Source organism: Podarcis muralis, chromosome 1, assembly GCF_964188315.1.
Source record: "Podarcis muralis chromosome 1, rPodMur119.hap1.1, whole genome shotgun sequence".
NCBI classification, from domain to species: domain Eukaryota; kingdom Metazoa; phylum Chordata; class Lepidosauria; order Squamata; family Lacertidae; genus Podarcis; species Podarcis muralis.
The window spans coordinates 14,435,940-14,458,988 of NC_135655.1; the positions used below are offsets into that span (position 1 = coordinate 14,435,940).

The 23,049-nt window shown below is 40.5% G+C and overlaps 1 protein-coding gene across 11 annotated transcripts in view; it reads left to right on the forward strand.

The window, feature by feature from the left end:
- Positions 1-2,871: 2,871 nt before the first annotated feature.
- PPP1R13B (protein phosphatase 1 regulatory subunit 13B) overlaps positions 2,872-23,049 on the forward strand; it is a 62,468-nt gene continuing 42,290 nt past the window's right edge. For 5 of the 11 annotated variants that reach the window (XM_077923663.1, XM_077923699.1, XM_077923671.1 and 2 more), the window contains exon 1: positions 14,908-15,130. In XM_077923663.1, coding sequence (XP_077779789.1) covers positions 15,005-15,130 — 126 coding nt within the window. In that variant the 5' untranslated portion in view covers positions 14,908-15,004. Of the gene's footprint in view, positions 3,153-3,282; positions 3,388-3,710; positions 3,813-14,906; positions 15,131-23,049 lie in introns of those variants that run through there. The other 6 variants (XM_077923715.1, XM_028750612.2, XM_077923706.1 and 3 more) reach the window with 5 other exon arrangements.

The window sequence follows — 23,049 nt, forward strand, 5'->3', positions numbered from 1 at the left end:
AGTTCAGTTTTCCTGCATCTTAGCATATGAGTGAGCAGCTGAAGTGATCCAAAGTGGTATTGGGGCCAAAAAGTGGTATGCAAATAAACCACGCCATACCATAAGAAGGGCCAAAGGGCTCTATCAACTCCTTTCTCGCTGCTCATATCGCAGCAGACGGGTTAAAGAGCCTTTGTTTGTTGCAGCTTGGGAGAAAGCTGACAATATAACAATAATATTGTCTGAGAGGGTCCTCAGATAACGATATTTTCTGCAGCAAATATGAGGCATTTTCAGGCTTAGATTTGGCCCCTGGACCTCTTCTACTTCGGGGCATGTGTTCTAGTTCATTCTATACACAACCAGAAACAGATTTCTTTCTGCTAAAGAATAAGGTGTAACCTGCAATGTGGGACACAAGAAATCCCCCTCCCTAAACAACGTCTTAAACAATGTCCTTGAGCACTATGAGGGCTCCTCAAAGGTTTCATATGCTGCCAAACTCCCAGCCAGCTTGGGCTCTATCACTCAGCTGCTCATATGCGGTTTCCTGCACCACCACATAATCCACTTCTAAAGTTTAGGCTTTCTATCAACCACTGCCAAAATCAAGGTCTATGAAAATAAGCAAATTATGCTATGCAACGGAAGGAGGAAACCACAGCGGAAACACAGACAAGCCTTTGATATATCAGGGTTGGGAGAAATAAGGAAGAACTGCAGAGGAAGTATGTATCTGATTCTAATTATGTTTATTCAGAATAAAGCCCTGCAGATCTCAATGGGGTTTACTTCCATACAAGAATCCTAAATGAAGTCAAAACAAGAACGAGACCCATTGAACCGAGTGGGTTTTGTGTGTGTGTGTGTGTGTGTGTGTGTGCGCGCGCGTGTATGTGGGGCACGTTTTAGGATTCTAGATGGATCATGAAGCAACTGATTTGCAGGAAGCACAAGAAAAAGCAATCCAAAATAATAAATGTATGTAGATAAATTTTCTCTACCGGATTTCAGGCTTTGATTGTCCTTACATGGGCAGATCTGGCCCAATTCAAAAGGCAGAACAGGTGAAGGCAGAACAGAAGGGCAGAGGTGACTGGCCTTTTTTGAGTTGCAAGGGGCTGTGATTTATCTAAAACAGGAGGCATTGAGATGAGTGGTAGGGGTGGGAAAACTTTCCCCCTTCTGGGTAACATGCAGGGGGCAGGGAGGCATGCCCAGAGGCAAAGGTGGCTGCAGCAATATATGTAAACACTACCTTTGTGCAGTGGACTAAATTCTACACACATAACATGCCCTTCTATCCTTGCAGGCAATCAAGAGGCATGAGCAGAGTTCAAGGACACATTGCAGGCAGGCAAAAACATTCAGGGAGGATGTGAAACAAGTGAACCTGTGCTGGACCCTGCTTAGGTTTGCGAATGTCCTAGAAGTTTTATTGCAACATCCACAAACAGTGGCGTAGCATGGGTTGTCAGCACCCGGGGCAAGGCAAGTAATTTGTGCCCCCTAACCCGTGGATTTGCGCCCCCTAACCTGTGGATTTGCGCCCCCTAACCCTAACCCCCCCCCTGCGCCCCCACGCTACACCACTGTCCACAAACTGGGGGAGAGGGGAGTAGAAAGATGTCTCTCTACCCACGCAAAGCCACTTAACTAAAACAACACATTCCACCAGGGAAAACAAATGCACCAACTCCCAAAAAATTCAACATGGAGAAGAAGGCTATCAATGGCCCCAATGGCTATGCTCTGCCCACCACAGCAATGCTTCCGAATACCAGTTGCCGCAAAACACGGGAGATCTGCCCTTGCGCTCCAATCCTGCCTTTCCCCCCAGGCGGCTGTTTGGGCCCCTGTGGTGTGCTGGGCTGGATTGATTTGATTTATTATACGTGTGCGCCGCTTTCCATTCAAACGAATGCCAAAGCGGATTACCAAGGATGCAAAATTGATCACATGACGTGACACCATAGCTGTCAACTTTTCCCTTTTCTTGCGAGGAATCCTATTCGGAATAAGGGAATTTCCTTTTTAAAAAGGGAAACGTTGACAGCTATGCGTGACACGCACAGAGAATTTAAATGGCAATGCCCATCGACTTGGGGGAGAGCTCTATTATTAGATGTGGGGTGCGAAGGGGCCTGGGCCCCTAGGAGTTGGCTCCTATGCCATCAACAACAGTAACAAGACCAAACACTATACAGTGATACCTCAGGTTAGTTCCGGAGGTCTGTACTTAACCTGAAACTGTTCTTAACTGGAAGCACCACTTTAGCTAATGGGGCCTCCTGCTGCCGCGGTGCAATTTCTGTATTCATCCTGAAGCAAAGTTCTTAACCTGAAGCACTATTTCTGGGTTAGCGGAGTGTGTAACCTGAAGCGTATGTAACCCGAGGTCCCACTGTAGAGTGCCACAAACACACAACACAAATCACGTAGAATAATTAGCTAATCCCCATAATAATTTCAATCTAGAAAACACTGTTCACAAAGCAGGGCTTCTTCTTCTTACTGCCCAGCAGCCAGCAAGAGGCCCTAACAGGTGAGTGTGCCCGGCGGGGTGGGGCTGGAAAGCGACGGTGAAGAACAAATTGGAGGGGGGGGGACCCCGATCGCTTGCATTTGCTCCCCCGCGCGTCACGTGGAGACCAAATCCAGGCAGGCAGGCGCGCACCCGCCCCGCTCGCATTCCATCCCTCCTCCCTCCTCTCCCCCGCCCGCCGTCCTGCGCCGCGCCGCACCACGGCCAGCCCCGCCCCCTTTTCGCTCCCGCCTCGGCCAATGGGGATCCGTCGCCATTAACCCTTCCCGGGGCGGAGCAGGGCCGGAATTCTCTGTGTGTGAGTGTGGAGACTGAGGGAGGAGGGGGAGGGGAAAAAAAAAACCTGAGGAGAAAAAGAGGCGGCGGCAGCAGCGGCGGCGGCAGACGCGGAGGAGGCCGCGGCTTGGATTCCGACGGCGACGGGAAGGGAAGTCGCCGCCGCCGCTGCGACGACTGAGGAGAAAAGGAGCCCCCCGAAGAAGGCTGGCCCTCCGTCCGGCCCGGGTGGGCAGTGCAGCCGGCAGCAGGCCTCGTCCGCGCCTCCCCACCGCCGCGCGCCCGCTTCGCCCCTTTCCCTCAGAGCGGAGTCTCGGCTCGGGCCTCATCGGCGGCGCCGGAGATGATGCCGGTAAGCGGCGGCGGGGCTGTGAGGGAGGCGGGCGGGCTTCTCTTCCTCTCTCGGGCGGGATAATCCTCCCGTCTGTCTGCCTGTCCCGGCGGAAAAGGGCGGCCAAAGGCAGGCGGCTCTCGAGTAAAAGGAAAAAAACCACCTCATGTGCTCCCGCCTCCTCGCCTTTCCTTCGATCCCGAGCGGGGAGATCTTAGGAACGGCTCCCTTCCTCCCTCGCCTATCCCGTGAAACGGTACAAAACGCACGCCAGGGAGGGATCCTGTCAACCCCTCTGTTCGCGATCGGAGCCAGGGCTGAGAGGAGGATTTAAACTGGTCCTCCTGTAAAGGGGGAAACGAAAAAGCCTAATCCGTGATGATTATGGCTAGCACTGGGTTGTGGGGCCGGCGCTGTTTAAAATAAGGACAGGAAGGTTGATTTGTTTTTTTGGGTCGCCCTTTTGTGGGTTGATTGACGCTGTCATTGTTGTTGGAAGGGAGAGCGTAATCCGGGCGAAAGAACTGCGAGGTGTGTTTGCTTCCTGGCCTTATGGGTCGGGCATTGTTTTGTGTCAGCCCCTGCTGCCTCTGAATGGGCACCGCAGAAGCTAGAGGTAGCTGGAGGATAGAAGGGAATAAAAAGAGCACGAACAGGCTGCAATCCGATGCGCACTTGTGTGTAAGATCCACTGGGACTCGGAATACCTGCGTCCTAGTTTTGCTTTTGAGTAAAGCCCCACCGAATACAGTCGGGTTTGATTATTTCCAAGGAAAGATGCGTAAGGCCGGGCTGCGGAGTTCCCTGTTAACCCTTCTTTGTATCACTGTTATTTCTTTATTTAAAATGTGCGATCTGCCCCCCCACCCCGGGATATGCATCTATAGTTGCTGCTTGCGTTTTCCACTGCTCATCTTGGCATCAGTGAATATAGGCTTGCTTTGTTGCTTTGACTTTTATAGCATTGGCAGGATATTTTATTTTAAAATGGTTGTTTCTCTGATGGCCCTCTTTGTTGTAAATTTATTTCGATTCCTTGGGGAAATGCTTCACATTAATATGTGGTTTATTTATAGCTAGTTCTTAATGTTGATTAGTGAATTATTCATTTGTTTGATTCGGAAGATTATTTTGCCTCAATTGCTCCCCAGCGTTTAAAGAAAAGGAAACTTGGAGGAAATCTTCTAAAACGGAAATTCCAAAATAATTCACCCTCCTAAAACTAAATACTGCAGAGATTCCCACCCTTAATCATATGGAAGTGAGATAATGCTTGGATATGAGAAAATAGGAAAGAGTAATCAATGAATTAGGATTTATTATTATTATTTCTTCATGCTGAGAAGAACACAGGAAGTAGTATCAAGGGGGTTTGTCTGTTGCAGTGGTAATGTGTGGTTTAAAATGCCCCCTTTGTCATACATTGTAAGACAAATACACATTCTCTCCCCTTTGTTGGAAATCTTAAAAAAAAAACAGTCTGTTAAAATTGGCAAAAATAGAGTCACTGGAATGAATGGATTTACAGAATTTGCTTATGATCTAGGCCTCTGAAGTGGAACACATATACATGCATGTAATCTTACTGACTTTAGCTGCAGTCCATTAAGCAGTTCCTTTGGAAGAGTATCTCCCATGACTTACTCGCCATATTCCAGTATCGGTGTTCTGGGGATTTCATCCCATGAGATGTAAACCATGATAGTGTGTGTAGTTCTTCTAATATGCTCATGTAATAGCCTTTGTCAAGGCTGTAGCTTATGAATTTAAGATGATTGTATATGTTGTTAGGAGGGAGCTGTAAAACAGGCACAGTCAGTTTTACAGGCATAGCATGCAACCTGAAACATGGCTTGCATTTTCTGTCTCTGGATTGTATGTATTTTAATGCATAACTCTTAAAACAGTGTTTTAGTTATTATTTTGCTTTTTGTTTTAAGCTAGTGATTCATTAGTGCCTATATTTTGTATTCATTTTATTCTGATATTAATTTTTTTTTTTGTCATATGAGACTGCAGTAACAGCAATGACTTTTGAATGTTACTTCAATGTTTCAGAAACATTTTAGTAGCAATGATCCCTCTGTAAATCTGATACAATTACTTCATACAATTACTGCATTTCCAGTTACATTTTGTTCAATCTAAGTACAGTACTAGATACCACCCTGGGGTCCTTTGAGAGGAAGAGTGGAATATTAAGTATTAAATAAATAAATGAAACAGGATTTGTTTTCCTTCCATGGCATGAAGTAGTAAAGTGATTTTCTTGATTTTTGTTTGATTTTGTATCTGTCATAATGCAGAAGAATATGCATAGAAAGAGTAAAATACTTATAGTGACTCTGAGTCTTGACCTTCAGCACCAGGATTCTCCTGTTCTTGGCTTCAGCATAAATTGCATATATACAGAAGTATGTCCAATTGTCTGATACCTCGCTTTGTGAATGAGGAGCTCAGTACAAGCAGAGTTACTTTGAATTGACCACAGCAGCTTTGAGCCTATGGCAGCTATCCACAAACCACTTAAAATAATTTAATCCTACTCAAGCCACGGTGGCAAAGCTTTATTAAGTGCGTACATTTATGTTCTGTAATAAAAAGGCCAGTATCATTGGGTATTGCAGTTGTTAGGGGTAATACAGTACACATATGCACTTAGGAGCCCCCTCAAAGTTGTGTTGTACCACATAGAAATTTGCATTGCTGCATTACTGGGTGGGGTGGGAGGATTAAAGGGTTGAACTGTACCTCCCCTCTCCTACTATTGCATCACAGACCCACAGACTCATTTCAGTGTGGTGGAGCAGCTTTTCCTTTCAAAGCTGGTTTACTACCAGCAGTCTGGCCAGCTGTAGCTTTCTCTAGCTTAGTCTCTCCCACCACCCTCAATTGCAGCATTTTCCCAGTTCCTTGCCCTTACAGACTTTAAGACTGGAGGATTCACATTGAGTGGGACAGGAAACTGGAAGAGCTTGGCAGGAGCAGAACTGTGATGTTTGAGAGCCAATGTGGTGTAATGGTTTGAGTGATGGACTATGATGTAGGAGACCAGGGTTCAAATTCCCACTCAGCCATGAAGCTCACTGGGTGACCTTGGGCCAGTCACCATCTCTTAGCCTAACCTACCTCATAGGGTTGTTGTGTGGATGAAATGGAGAGGAGGAGAACCACGTACACTACCTTGGAAGTTAAGCTCACTTGGAAGATAAAGGTGGTATATAAATGTAATAAAAATGTTTAATGAAATGAAAACCTTAACAGGAGCTGTGATGGGTATGAGATTTTCAGAAGCAGGGAGCTCAGTTAAATCAAAAGTCCAATTCTGTCCCAGTCCTTTCTCACCTATGTTGTGACTGTGGCCATGTTGGAAAGCATTGGAGCTCTAAAAAACAATATATGGATAAACCCAAAGAGATAAAAGTAATTTTGTAGAATACTGTTTAGAAGTGATATTGGTAAAATTGATCAGAACTATATTAGTGAGGTCCTTGTGGTTGTGCTTTATTGATTTTTATTTTTTTTAGGATATATGGTAGATGAAATATAATTGTCAATTGCTACTCTAGCAGCATGCCAAGAATGGAATCTAGAAGGTGGAGTTATGCTGATGCAGGGTGGGGTTGTGATCAGTAGACTTGTGGGAGGAACTGAAGAGTCTGCAATTGGAGACACTGCTGAGTGGGGAAGACCTGCCTCTGGGCACAAACACTGGAGTTGTCAGGAAGAGGGGCAATATTAGTTTACATCCAGTAGGACTGTGAATACTTTCCATTTGCTTAAATGGAGAAAATAAAGGGTTTGTTCCTATTACAGAAAAACAAAGAACTGGTGTTGGGGAAACCAGCACCTTTGGCACTATTCTCCAAAAGACTCCGGATTGCACATGCACCCACTGGTTATGTTGACAGGCATCCTAATAGAGTAAATAATTGTTTTTTTATGTATGCATATACATGTATTTTTAAAAACACTTCTCTGTGTTCATCATGCCCCAGCATTACATTTTTGTCATGCTAGATTGTGACAAAGGAGAGCTGTTGGAACTCTGTATAGAATACACAAATCCACAGTGCCATCCTTCACCATTCCCTTTTATTATCTCTGATTTTGCTCATTTCCCCTTCACAATCCATCACTCCTCACTCCTCTGTCTCATTGCTTCTCCTCTTATGTGTGGGAAAGACCCTCTAAGGTAGCATCAACTTATTTTAGGGCAAGATCCTGTATACCTGAAGGAGCGTCTCCACCCTCATCATTCAGTCCGGACACTTGAGATCCAGCACCAAGGGCCTTCTGGTGGTTCCCTCATTGCGAGAAGTGAGGTTACAGGGAATCAGGCAGAGGGCCTTCTCTGTAGTGGCGCCCGCCCTGTGGAATGCCTGCCCTTCAGATGTGAAGGAAATAAGCAGCTATCCTATCTTTAAAAGACATCTGAAGGCAGCCCTGTTTAGGGAAGTTTTTAATATTTAATGCTGTATTGTTTTTAATACTCTATTGGGAGCCACCCAGAGTGGCTGGGGAAACTCAGCCAGATGGGTATAAATAATAAATTATTATTATTGTTATTATAAGATAAGATCCTAAACAATATGGAACCATTGAGTTGGTGCCATGTTGTCCAATATACTGTCTTGAATTTGATATTACAGTATCTTAAATCAAAATAGAATTTTGCAACTGTAGGCAAAACATATCAAGGACTTGATCATGTGATCAAGTAAGTTTGTTTACTACCAGTTGCTAGGGAGCATAAGTGGGCAAGCACTGTTGCATTCATGTCCTGCTTGAGAATAACTTCCCAAAGGCTTCTGCATGGCTTCTGTGGGAACAGGATGCTGGGCTAGATGAACTAGCAGGGCTCTTTTTATGTTCTTGCTATAACAGTACCTGTTGAATTTCAGAGCACTAAATGTAATTCTTTTGGCCTTTCCAATATAATATGGTGGTGTTCGTGAGAAACTTTTGGAAATCGTTTTTTGTTGTTAAAATAAAATTGCTGTTGACAGTCTCAGCCATTTTCCCATATGTTGAGTAGAAAGCAGAAGCAATACTATTTTGGATTACATAAGTTTGCATTGCTATTCTACCCAACTCTTGGGAAACCCTAAAATTCTATTATTCTAACCTACTTGGTTCTAGGGGATGTCCTTGAAAACAGTCTTTAGTTTTGAGGTCCAAATTTTAACAAGAATGTTCACAAGCTAGAGAAGATTTGGAAGGCATTAATATAATGGGTTTCAAATTGAACACACACCCGTAATAGAAGGCAGTGCACTGACTTCCTTTTGAACTGAGAGGGTTGGGGGGGGGGAGAATTACAAGACTGGTATAAAAGACACAAACATGTTAGTCAGAGACAGTGCTTTTTGAACTGAGGGGTTTGAGAAAAACAAAGAATTACAAGGTACAAAAATGTTAGAAACAGTGGCATAATATAAGTCTAAACAAATTTGTTGCAGTAAGATAAGTAATACTGGCTGAGCTATTACTTTTTCAAAATGACCCCTTTGACTGTAAGAGTGTCAGGACAATAAAAGTAATTGCTAAGGAAAGGTGTGAGTGAGTATTCCTTCAAGAGGCCTGACATATTTTTCTATCAGCCATATTCTGTGGATGGTAATTGATTTATGTTTTGGGGCAGTATTGCCTATTAGGCAGTATACTATGTATTTTGCCCTACCAAAACATTCAGGTATCCAAGATTCTGGGGTTGTAATTATGCAAATACTTAGTAAGCCTAAATCTACAGCAGGGTGACACTTTTATTAGGACCAACTAAAATGGCAAAAAATAATGAGCCAGCTTTAAGGTTCTGCAGAGCTCTTTGTCAGACATGATATTAAACAGTGTGTGTGTGTGTGTGTGTGTGTGTGTGTGTGTGTGTAAGTTGGGAGTGGTATAGTTGCTCCTCAAGTCTGCAATTTATAACTATCTTAAAGAGGATCCAAGGAGGAGTGTTGTAGGCATAATTGGATTAGACTCTTGAGATACAAGACAGCATGTAATGCTTCTATTTTGGGGCTTTCAAATAATTTAACCCTTTTTTGTCATTTGTAGTTGTAGGCAGCAGCTTCTTTTTGAAATAATTTTTTTAAAGAAAGGTACTGATTTTTCAGTGGGTTTAAAATACTTTATGTATTACTGTTAAGTTTGTTTTATACTGTATTATACTATTTTTTGCTGCCTTTGAGAAGTTTTCTAAAATCTTGGATATTAATTTATTACATAATAAAAATACAAAAGTATTGGAAGAGAGTTAACACATGAAGCAAGACAGAGACCTGTATTCATGAGGCAGAGAGTGAGATGGGGCCAGTGAAGATGTAGTCTTAAGCCTTGTTAGTAGATTGGAAGCAGGCCTCCTTCCCAAATACCTGTCCCTTACCAGCTTTAACCACAGTTAAGTGTGGGTCAGCACTGATACTGTATTAATGATAACTAATGCAAACTAGAGTGGAACTAAACATTTCAAGGGCGACACTACATTTCATTTTCTAACCCATGTGCTTGTCTAACCCTGTGCTTGTCACATGAGTATAGTGGTGGGGACACTACCAGGGGGAAATTGGCAGGTCCAAGAGGAGGGGGAGAAAATAGACACTTGCATGTGCATATGAGGCATATTTTTTCACATATGCAGTGGCATTTTAATACATTTTCAGTCTTCTTCCGGGAAAAAAAGAATGGGTTAGCAGCAATGCCTTCCACGAGTCATACATGGAGTTACACAGTCTTAGGAATCTTTTTGTGATATCTTCAGCCATTGAAGCATAACTGTCTGTCTATAAGAAATAAAGGTAAAGTGTTTTGCTTGTGTAACCAGCCATACCTTAGTTGCCTATAAAGAAATATTGCATGAGCTGTTTCAAAGGTAGCAAGACTAAGCCAAAGTTTCTTAGCTGTCCAGTTAGTTAGGCACTTCAGAATAAAGTAATGGGAGTTACCTATTCAGTTCTACAATTTACTTCAAGGTTCTGAAAGAAACATGAATGCACCAATAAAATAAGATGCAGCTCCATTGTGTCCCCATCTCATAAGAGCATAAGGGGAGCTAGATTATTTATTTATTAAAAATTATACCCAGCTTTTCACCACATATGGGTCAAAAAGAAACTTAAACAATAAAATTATATAATACATTTTTGGAGTAAGAGTGGAAGTGACTAATTAGCTGTCAGAAGGCAAAAGTAGGTGCACAAACTGGAAATGGCTAATGATGGGTGTAATTACAAATGCATGAATCTTTGGCTTAATTAAGGCACCTGTTCATAACATTAATTAGGGATCCTTTCTATCATGGGTGTATAGCAGGCTTCCTCAAACTCGGCCCTCCAGATGTTTTGAGACTACAGTTTCCATCATCCCTGACCACTGGTTCTGCTAGCTAGGGATCATGGGAGTTGTAGGCCAAAAACATCTGAAGGGCCGAGTTTGAGGAAGCCTGGTGTAGAGGGCCAATATAGAACTAAACTTGATTATGTCCAGGCTCTGGAGTTGGCATTGTTAGGCAAAGAGCCTTTGATCTGAGCTTCAGGGCATTGCACAAAAAGGGGTTGTCCAAACTAGGTAGTTAGACAAGATATCAGTTGGAAAGGAAGCATGATGCAAGCAGGCTGGATCCAAATGCAAGAAAGAGTAACAAGCCAGATAAGAAAGCCTAAATTATTGTCCAGATAAAGTCCTATCATAATCTGGAAGCATTTATAGCTAGGTGGTCGTAAGTCAAATCAATGGACTATCTAAGGGGTGGAGCGATACTGGAGCCTGAAGGGAATAGTACTGCCCCATAGCTTTCCACTGTGCAGCCTTCAGTGGCCAATAATAATGGACATCAGCATGCAAAATCACAAGCTCCTGTTTGATCCCATGACCCCTTTTTGACCATAATTCCCCTTTTACTTGAGCAGAGCACTTGAGATTCATTCACATGTATTTATCCTGAGATAGCAAACCCTTATCTTGCTTCACTCTATAATTTGCTTATAGTATCAAGGGATTACACAAGGACTTAAGTGAGTTGACATTGAAGTAGTGATATATAGAAGTTTTTGTCTTTTCTTAGTTTGCATAACTGACGAGGTATGCAACATGACCTCAGGTATGTAAAGGTGGATGAAATTCAGGAAGCATATATAGTTGAAAATCTCCTATTCTGGCGTGCAACAATTGCTGATTCACCGTAACAATCTTGAGTTAACAATCACTGAAATAACTTCAAGTATTCCTGTTTGTGTAAATAAGCCTTTAGTGATTGTGTCCTATGGTTAATTATCTAAGAATAATAATAAAAGGAGATTCAGAATTTATATGCTGCAGATTTACTGTATGTGAATTACTTAAACGTAGTTTGAGGTGTAGCACCAATATATTAAAGTATTAGGTTTAAAATATCCTTCTCCATGGTTACCAGACCTCAGTTCCAATTCCATAGACTGTTTCAACCATGAGTGTGATAACTAGCGCTTGGACTCAAACCCAATAACATTTTTCATTTAGTATGATTTGCTGCCATGCTGTGTTGAAGGCACTAGTGTAAGTGTCTTGAGCCATTGCTTAAATAAACCATGAAATCCATCTCAACATGTTTCTCTGAATGACTTAGAAGATTTGCAGCTTCATTTGCTCCTTTATATATCTGCTTTGCCTTTTTATTTTATGGCTATTTTGTAAGTACAATTTTAGATTCCTTGTTGCAGAAAAAGACTATAGTAGGGGATAAAATCTCTGTGGTGAGTGCATGTACATCTTTGTTAAAGAGAACTGTGTGCATACAAAGTATTTGTGCATGTATAATTTACTGGATTGGAAACCATAGGTGCAAATCCTGCACTTATTAACTGTGTAATCTTTTCTATCTATCTAGTCTGAAGTAAGCACCACTGATTTCAGTGTGACTTACTTTTAGGTAAGTATAGTTGCAGTCTTAGACACACATTCTTAGACATATGCAGTCTATCCATACTTCTTTGGTTTGATTCAAGTGCAGAGTCTGATGTGCATTTAAATTAAAATTGCATTCTTGTGCTGGTTTTGTTTTTGGTTTTTTTGTTTGCTGCATTGTGTTTGACCAGAGTTGGATTAGGGCCAGTATGCTCTAGGCAAAGAAAATAAAAAAAATACTTGGTGGCTGACTTGGGTATTTGAACCACATCTTGTTTGCTATCATTTTGAGCAGAAACCTGTTGTCTTGACTATATTTGGGGATATGTTTGGGCTAGCATAAAGCCAGCTACCTTTGGTATGTATCATGTGGTTCTACTTTCGGAAGTGAGAGGAAGCATTTTGTGGTTTTGTATCTTTCAACCATCAACAGATCAATTAGTGTATCTTTCTAGAACTGCTTTCTAAATTTTATATGAACATGTTCCTATTTCCAAAACTTAATTTTAGCTGTACATTAACAGAGTAGTCCTATACATGTTTTTCTAGAAGTCCTATTGAATTCATTGGGACTTACTCCCATATAAAATGTGTACAGGATTACATCCTAACTAAATGCCTTTCCATTTCATGTCCCAAAGTGAAGAGAGAGTTGGAAAATAAAACTTTATTGCTTGCATAAAATAAGTAGAACTTGAGATGAAGTAAAATGAAAGATGTGCTGTACTAATTATTTACAGTCTTGTACTGTTTTTATAGTACCACCTTCAGTGTAGATCTGGTTTTTGAGTGAGATCTATAGACACTGCAAGCCTATCCCACCACAAAAACCCCTACATTAAAGTGCTTCTAAATCGTTAACATCTTTTGAAGCTGCTTAAGAAGGAGAAATGGATTTTTTTTCCTAATTAGCCCTTGGGGTGAGCTGTTTCACCTATTTCATTTATGGTACTAAATGAATAATAGCCACATTTGCCCAGCCTAGTATACTATCAGGCTTTGCTTTCCTCCTACCCACATTCCTGACCATGCTACACCAAGAGAAAAAAACTATAAGCCTTAGTTTGTTGTGTTGTCTGAACCTGGGCTTGTGGGTTGTTTCTCTCCTAACCACAAATGGTAGTCAATATATATTCTTCTCCTTCCTGGTTGTTGTTTGTTTAGGGAAAAACAAACCATGAGTGCACAATACAACAAAGAAGGGCTTGTGGTTTGTTGCAAAGTGAGGACTTGGGGGCAGCATGCACCAGTGTGTTGCTTATTCATGCTAAACCAGAGTTAAAGATTTATGGTTTAATGTGAAATGTGGGCACAGTCTAAATCTCTTGAGCAAAAGTAATCAAAAAAGTAACTGTAATTACTTTTATATTTTGTGTTAAAAAAAACCTAACATCTTGAAAATCTAGCCAATTAAATATCAAAAGGCATTATGTGCTTTATGTAGTTGTAAGCAACAATTTTCCCTTTCAGCTGATCACTTTCAAGAATTCCAGTTTCCTAATAGTTTAATATTTTTGTTTTTTTGGCATATGTGCTGAAGTAAATTGCTGACCATTCTAAAAGTAATTACTTTGCCTATACACAGCATACATGAAGATTGCAGCTGTAAAACAAATTGTTCCTAAGTAGCTACATTGGTCAGAAGGACCATTACATCATCATCATCATCATCATCATCATTATTATTATCAACAGCAACAACAACAACAGACTAATTTCCCATTAATCCTAATCCTTTGAAGTAGATTTTTAACAGGTTTTGCAATTAGACCTCTTGGGGCAAAATATTATTAGATTGTCTTTGCTAAGTGAGTCTTTGGTTATGCTACATTTAAATCTAGGTTTCCCAGTTCTGTCCTCCCCTCTTCTTTAATGCATACTTGTAACTGCTTGTTGGGTAGTATAAAGTGCTTGGAATGTACTTTTAGAATCAACAAAGGAGAGGGTCGACAACCTGTGCCAGCAACTTTTAAAATTCTACAGATTATGGATATGAATAGATAAGGAAGTATACTTATTGTACTCTTTAGGCAACTTTCTATGGTCAAGCTGGATTGTCTAAATAAATGGTAGATAGTATTTAACTTGATGTGGCAGCTTCTTCTTCTGAGTGATTAGCTCAATAAGATTACCAGTTGCTGACATGAATTCTGCGATCTGGGGTGCTTTTTCTTCAGTATATAACAGTCCTGTAGTGCTGGATCTTAATTTAGGAGCTTCTGTTCATGTTCCATAAAAAGTTTGATGCAGGTCATTTATATGGGGTTTATGTCATGCTAAAAGCAAGCTGATACCATTTAATGGGTGCAGATGATGGAGGGGAGGCACTGTTTGAAATTGGAAGTAAGAAAGAGAGCTAATTTGTGCACCAAGTCACAGATTTCCTGACCCTTGTATAAATGCTTACCACTGTTGCTATTCCTTTGTCACTGCAAAAGGTTAGCATGTTTGATCATGGAGATACATTTGCACATGCTGCACAATAATGATTGCTGCTGAAAAGAATTACTGCTGTTGATATCTATTGATTTTAATATATGTATATATAATTGGTAGTGAGAACTGTCTTCTATATGGCAGGTAGTAAACAGACTAAATTCTACATTTCTAAAGAGGGGAAATTTAAGTTTCCCTACTTATGTAATAATCACTTCAAAGTTAGCCCATCTTTTAAAATGCGACACTGCTTAAACAGAGGCAGCAGTTAGTACAACTACACACTTGATGAAGAGAGCTCCTCATGTAAGGTTACCTAATTAGGTGAAATTCAATCCACCATATCTACTTGCTGTCACAACTGTGCTCTGCCTTGTTTCATTAGGCTGTCTTATCTAGGCACGTCACTACCTCTTGTATTCATATAGCTGCACACCAGACCAGAATATCCATTTAAGTAGATTGTAGCACTGTAGCCTTTGCACAGAAACTGTTTTAGATTCCAGCTTTCACTTTTTAAGTTCATTTTTAAATCTCTCTGTGTGGCTTTACACATGAGGAACATTCTAAGAATGATTGTTCAAAGCGTCTTAAACACATCAAAAGAGAACATTTGGCAACTGGGGAGGAGCGGCCTGAAACAGAGAAATGGGAAAATAGGCAAAATAATGAAAAAAAAGGTGAGAGCTAGTTAACATAACTTATAGCTATATTATTGTGTTCTTTTTTGTAGCATTATTTTATAGGCGTGAACATAATCTTGCGATTCTGAGCTTTTAAGTGAAAAACACTGCTTTCCTCTGTAGAGGTTTGCATCCATTCAATGAAGCTGTCTTTGTACATGCACTTGATTGGAAAGTTGTTTTGCTTTGTTTTGTGTGTTTGAATTCTTTTAAACAAAAGCAAATTTTAGAATTTGTTTTCAATCCAATTTTCTTGTTCTCCTAGCTTGTGTTATATTCCTAATAATAATAATAATAATAATAACCACCAGAAGTTTGTGAGAAACAGCTGCCCTGAGCATATATCTGTATATGTTTCTTTATCCTATTGATAGTACCCTGTAAACAAAAGCATTTTGCTAATGATCAACCGCTTCAGTCAGCAGAACTGGTACTACTATAGGTGCCACATAATACCCGTTCTGCATTTGTAAGAACTCAGTTGTTGAGTGTGGCAGCACCTGCACTTTGGAACTCCCTGCCTATTGAGATCAAGCAGGCACCTTCACTGTACTCTTTTTGACACCTGCTAAAAACATTCTTGTAAGACAACAAGCCTACTAAGATGCTTAGAAAGCTGAGGTAATTTTAATCTGTTTTAGTATTTTAATTCGTGTATGTTTTAAAGAAGGGTTGTGACTTTTTCTCAATTTTATTGTTTTATCTTTTTGTAAATCACTTTGAGATTTTTTAATAAGCAAGTGGTGTATAAATGGTAGAGGTAGTTCAGCCTTTTGCTACTGATCATAAAAAGATACTGCTGCTATTAGTCACATTATTAATATCTGTGAATAAATGTTTTTTGGGGAAATGCAATTTCCTGGTGCAGGGATCTTTGTTTGTTGTACTGAAATTGGTGCTTATCTGGAGAATTCATAAGTGACCTGGCAGCTGTCTCCCAATCTTCTGATTTGTTTCATGCTGCTGTACGAATGACAGAAAAGACTCACGAGATCTGTATTAGCTTGGCTTGGAGGGGGGGCATATTTGTAAGTTGGAAAAGCAGTGCACCATGTTGCAGTGAACAAGAGACTGCATAGTTGTGAGATTGGAAAGGTTGGTTTGCGTAGTTTAACCTTGTAGCACTGATTTGGAAGGTCATGCCTTAGGCTGTTTTCATAAGTGACAGTTAGAACAGTTTTTGTATTTCCTGTGTCTAAAAATGGAATAAAAAAACCTACGTTACCTAGAATACTCTTTCAATGTTAAAATGGCTGCCTTCATTTTTTTAATGCTTTATTAACAATCACAAGTGTTACATTTCAAGGGGAAATACACTCTTTACCATCACTTGTGAAAACACCCTTAAGGTCATTTCATTGTTTTGTGTAGTTGTTACTCATTTGCTGTGTGTGATTCATTTTACTCTTTTCATAGATTTATATAACTGAATCTTTATATCCCAAGTAGAGAAATGTGCCTCCAAATTGTGTGGGGAGACTTGCTTGGGTTTAACTGGAAAAACGTTATCCTTAGATTAGCTAATTAGGGCTCCATTTGACTTGGGACTCAAATAAGATTTTAAACTTAGCCCCATTCTAAACAAAGGACCCACTGTGTTTAGGATAGGTCCTTTATCACTTATGGCAGCATACTGGGTGCATGTACTGCAAAAGATACAGTTCTTACGGATCATGACATCCTAGGATCTATGATAACTACATCTTGTGTCTAAGTAAGATTCTGCACTGGTACCCGGCAACTTTGCAAGGATCAGCAGAATCACATGTTCCATAGATCTTGTGGCTTGGAAACTAATGTGGCAGTACTGATGGACTAGAGTTGGGGAGGGTTTACTGATTTTGTTTGATACTATGTTAGATATTTTTGTGTTTTTATATTGTAAATTGCCTTGTAATCCTCAGATGACAGGTGGTATAGAAATTTTAATAAATAAGTAATAAAATAAAATTAAGCCTCCCTGTTGTTTCCTGATAAGTTTGGATAGTGAAAGGAAGTGGTGATGGTGTTGCGGAGGGCTGGCACTAAGCTGAGCCCAACTTTAGAGCAGGGGTGCCCAAACATTTTTCAAAGAGGGCCAGATTTGACGAAGTGAACATGCGTGAGGGCTGGCCAAAGGTGTTGAGCTCTTTTTAGTATTGAAGTTGCTGAGATTTTTTTTGGATTTTACCCCAGGACATATACTGACACGGGGGCCAGATTAAATCGACTGGAGGGCCGGATTAGGCCCCCGAAACGGATTTAGGACATGCCTGCTTTAGAGGTTGGCTTTTATTTTAGCCTGGGAAAGGGGGCATTCTGCTCCATACTTAGAAACAATGGCTAGTGGAAATGTATATGGAAATATGACCATAAAATGGACTGGGAAGTGAGCAAGTGGCTTCAGTTTTCCTTCCCCCTCATGCTGCAATCCTACATATACTGACCTGGGAGTAAGCCTCATTGAATGCAGTGGGATTTACTTTGGAATAGACATACATAGGATCCAGCTATAAGTTCCTCTGCTGTCTCCTTTCCCTCTTCTCTTTAGCTGTAACATGTAACCATGTTAAGTATATAGATTTTACACATTTCTTTCTATGGGTGCTAGGAATGTAAATAGATCTTTGCCAAAGGTGGCGATTGGTGTAATTAACTTCTGCTGGCACTAAGGTGCTGAAGCTTTCCTAAAGAGGAAGAGTAAAGCAGTACTTAGGCCCAGGATAACTTAGCTAACACTTCTGCCTCCTTCCTAGGATCTGAGGGAGAAACGGCATTTTACATCTTGCCTGCCATGGAAGCATGCACGAGAGACAGACAGACAGAGAGCCTTCCCAGTGGCCACACCCAGATCCTAGAACATCCTGTGAAATATGGTTGGCCCCATCCCTTGCTGTTTGTTTAAGTCCTTTTTATTCCAATAGACTTTTTGTTCTGTGGGGGACAGTGCATTTTATCATTCAGTTGCTGGTCCTCTTCTTCAATGGGTGATTTATAGAATGATTTTTTTAATGGAATTTGCAAGGGCAGGATGTAAGTATCTATAAACAGTCCCCTCCCCCCAAGTTAGATATTGCATATTCCACAAACTCTAGTCTATTACCTTCCCTTCTCTCAGTTTTCCTGCAATACATAGTTCAGGTGGAGAAGATGAGCAGGCAGACATGCAGAACTGTGGAGAATATATAAATTGTTGTGGACCTTTTATAACTACTTCAAGTATCTTCTATTTTTGTAGCACTGCATTGGCTTCTGAGGCATCTTAATGTGTCCATAGCAACATGTAATTGTATCTTGCTGACAAAATGTTTAATATGTTAGGAATCAGTACATACTCATGAAGACGTGCATAAATTTTAAAATGCACACCACACTAGATCTATAATCATTTATCCTTTCTGTCTGCTGTTGGAGGTAGGGAAGTGCCACTCCAGAGAATATAATTCATTGTTCACAGCTATGTAAAAATTAAACTTGCATAAAATAGATAGGAGTATTTTATTTTATTTTATTTTAAATAGACAACTTATCGATAGACATAGTGAAAGGGACTGGTTTGATAGGCCAAGTCAGCCAGGCAGTGTTTCTGTAAGTTGTTAGACTTTGTAGAATAAGTGTAGCAGAGTGGAGGTAGAGATGGGCTTCATAGTCCATATTCTGCAAAGCAACTTAACTGCTGTTATGAGCAGAGGTTGTTAGATAGCTGAATGTTCCTGCCTCCATCACACACCTCACCCTGGCATGGTCTTTCTATATAGTGGAGTAGTGTTGTTACTAATTTGTGTCTTGGAATCCTTGCCTTCCAATGCACAGGTGAAAACTTTGCTAACCATGAACCTTTATTTTATTTAACAAAATTATTTAAGGAAGGGGTTTCAAAACTTTTAAAATTTGGTTATCTTGTTTATATTATCATCTAAAAAGTCAATAAAATTTATTACATAATATTCTAAAATGGAGGAGAAAAATAAAACAAATCCTTTATATTCCAACTAGGAAAATGCCCACCAAATTGGATTTGTTTTGGAATGTATCCATGCAACCAGAACATAGGGTCAAACTCTGGATTCTTACATTTGATGTTGAATCTCCCTACAGTTGGGGCTCCCCACCAGCAAACCTGCACTGCCAGCAGCAGCCTTCTAGACTGCAGAAGTCACAGAGTGGGAAGAAGCACCTTGAATATGGTTCAGTTTCATAATGAGGAACAAGGCTAGTGGGGAGGAGCCTGTTAAAAGAAACCACACACATATCCCAGCTCAGCACCAGTAGGCTAATGAATGCTGTATCCAGTGCCTCATATAGTAAAATCCACACACTCCTTCTATCCTTCATTTTGTGAACAAAATGCAACAATGACCTTCCCCCCCACCCAATCTAAATTAGAAAAATTCACCATGGCAATGAGAGCTGGCACAGGAGAGCCCAGGCTCCCTCTCTTGTCCTAGACTCTCAGCTAGCAAGACTTTACCCCAGAGATTGAAGCAAGTGATTTTGTAGGCAACATCAGAAAATCACTTTATTTAAAATGCAGCTAGCTTAAATAATCAGAGATGGTTTCTGTGATCAGAAATATATAAAGTTACAGTAGCTTTATTGTTCTATAAAAGGAAGCCTGGTCTTTATGTTTTTTTTCCTGGAAACATGAAGTCTATACACAATGTCTCATTTGCAAGCAATCCCGACAACCAGGAAATCTCTTAAAAGTTAACTGTCGAGTTGATTAAGCATTGTTTTTTTAAAAGGTTCTTTCAGAATATGCAGGTTGCATTTTGATAGCTTGTTCATAGGGAATTCATTTTTCTGTTAACAGGATATTATAAAGATGCTATTTGGATTGAAATGCATTGAAACATGAAAACCCAATTCTTTCCTATGTGAAGTCAGATAGGAAATAGGGAGTGAAATCATGTACTAAAGTTGAAGATAAAACAAAGTTTTTCTTTCCTCAAGATCTAGAGGAATGCAGTGCTGTGGGTTTGAGGTTTTTTTTCCTTTTTAGATAAAGATGTGTTTTTCTTTGAAAATCTTAATGAAAATGGCAGTCCCACTGAAACGTCTGAAGTATTGCTTGGGAACTTGTCTCTGATCCAAAGAAGTTAGTTTGGTATGCCTGAGGGCTTAGACACACCCAGGGGTATTTTTTACTCCCTCCACCACCAGAACAGCAAGGCCTCCTCCCCCTCCCTTGCTAGTTCAGACTGCTTTTGAAAGGTCTCAGTGTTTGAAAGAGGCTTGTTATGTGACACAAGGAGGCTGCTATTCAATAAACATCATCCCAAAGCTGCTTTGGACATGCAGAAGTAGTTTTGTGACTCTCTGGATTTTGGTCACTGTTTCCTTTTTTCTTTTTGGCAATAAAGCAGTTAATTATCATTTCATTACTACTGGGAGAGTTACAAGAGAGAAGGATTTCCTTCTGAAGCCAAGGTTTGTGTTCACTCTTTATTATTTGAGGAAAGCATATCATCCCTCAACAGCACTTTCCTTCCTGCTGCTTCTACAATTCCAATAGGCAAAGTTATACTGGATTGTATTATGTGACACACATTAAAAGTTGTAACTTTAACTTGTGCTTGATTACACCTTGTGTAGGTAAGACATGTTTTACTGTGTTAATTAGCTGAGGCCCAGTATAATGTTGCATATATGAGCTGGAAGTTCAAGTTCAGCCATGAGGTGGCTTGGTAGCCTAAGGCAAGTTTGCTGCCCCACAGTCTCAGAACTCCATCTGTAATAAGGGGATAAAGTTGTTTTACCTTATAGGCTGTTCTAAATATTATTGATGACAGAGTCAATTGTACAGACATTAGTCTCTGCATAATGCAGCCCTTCCAGAACTGTACAGCTTCACATTGCAGGATTGTGTGCGTGCGGAGGATGGGGTATCATGTATGCCATCATGTCAAAGAGATGGTAAGGCTGAATGTTGGCTTTTGCCTTCCAGTTGACCCTGAGATGGTGAATGTGAAACAGTTTTGCTTTAAAAAAATGTTACATAACTATGTTATGCCCAGAATTAAAAGGGTCATGTGTGGTGTTCATGTGTGCACCAGGGCTCTTCTGCCAGTCCTTTCCTACTTCAATTCTTTGTACTCCATCATTTGATATGGAGTGATGTGATACAGCGAAAAGGAAAAGGCCAGCATAGTGTAGTAGTTAGAGTACTGGACGAAGACCTGGGAAACCAGAATTCAAATCCCACTCAGCCATGAAGCTTATGGATGACCTTGGACCCAGTCACTATCTCTCAGCCTAACGTACTGTATCTCAAAGAGTTGTTGTGAGGATAAAATGGAGAGCGATAGAAGTGTGTATGCCACCTTGAGCTAAATAGAGAAAAGGTGTGATTTACATGCATTACAGACAACTCCCTGTTTGCTGGGGGAGAAATAAACTTAAATAAACATAAGACTGTATGGATCCCAGTCTAATATACTGCATGCAATGAATATATATTTGCAACACCTTTAACATGCCCTTTGTTATTATTTTATAAGCATGTCTTCCAAAAACATTTCCTGTAGGTATTGTATACCATTCATGATTGCATAATTTTACTTAAGAAAATAAAAACAATGGACAATTCTGAAGAATCCGAGCAAATGGTTTGGCACATGATAACACAGTCCTTTTCTCCAGTTGTCCTGTGATCCTACCCCATGTGCCATGGGAACTGCTGCACCAAAGTCTTGTTTGACATTCTAGCATGGTGCAACTGTAGGCTTCTCATGCTCATGCTCATTTAGGAAAAATAAATCTTAGGCTGTGCACACATTACTGTTTGTTCTTGCTCCAGTGTGCTCTCACTGCTGTTGTTTGTAGCCATGTGCACATGAAGTGAGCCACAATCCATATCTATCCTGTAGTTTCTTGAGAAATATTGCTGTTTGATGCCTTTCCCCTCAAACCAGCTTTTATCCAATTTGAAAACAGAAGACGCACTCACTTTACAGTTAAGCTGAAGTGTGTACATTTGAGAGAGCCATTATACATATGCAGATGGCAGCTTTGTGAATGCGAGTTTGGGGTAGGGTGGGATGGCTGGGGTGGGGGGCTTGCAGACATTGGGAAACCAAGCAGGAAATGCACATTGGGTGAAGACATTCCCATTGCTTATCTGGTGTGTACAGCAATGTTCAAATGTAACTTGAAAAACAGCAGGGAAAAATGACCTTACTGTGTTTTAAACCACTAATGGAGACATAGCCTTATTTATGCATACAAATAAATTTGCCAGTGCGAGAATATGTACTGGAATTAATAGCTTCTCAATGTCCGACTTCGCTACTAAGTAGATTTTTCATTAAGATCTAAAATTAGCTGTGGGCCTTAGCTCTGCTATTCTAACAACAAAAATTTAATTATTCACTTTGAAAGCAGTAGTTTTGACAAGGCACAGGCTTTCTTCCTAGTGAGTCATCTGCATAAAAACATGTTTGCCTAACATTTTAATGCTGCAGTAGCCATAGTAGTATTTTTATCAATATGTTAAAACAAAAATTCTGCTGCTGGAATTACGTGATAAAAGTAGCTCTTAGATATTGGTTTACTTTAGACTTGCCCAGCCTGGTGTTCTTCATATGTTGTTGGACTCCCAACTCTCTTCGGTTGCAGCCAGCATGTACAATGGTGAGCTATCATGGATGCTTTATTCCAGAGCATCTGAGGCCACCAGGTTGGGGAAGACTGGTGTAGACCATGCCAACACAGCCCTGATATTTGTGGGGAAAAGAATGCACATTTCTTTCACAAAGTATGGATGCCCCCAAGAGCCTCATTGAAACTATCAAAGTGTCTGCTGATGCCTGCCCACATAAATTTGTGAAGCACAGTGACTGAGGTGGCACCCCTCATTAGCATGATCTGTGTTCAGGGGTTATTGGAGTTTCATTCCAAAACATTTGGAGGGCACAGAATTCTAGAAGGCTGCTTAG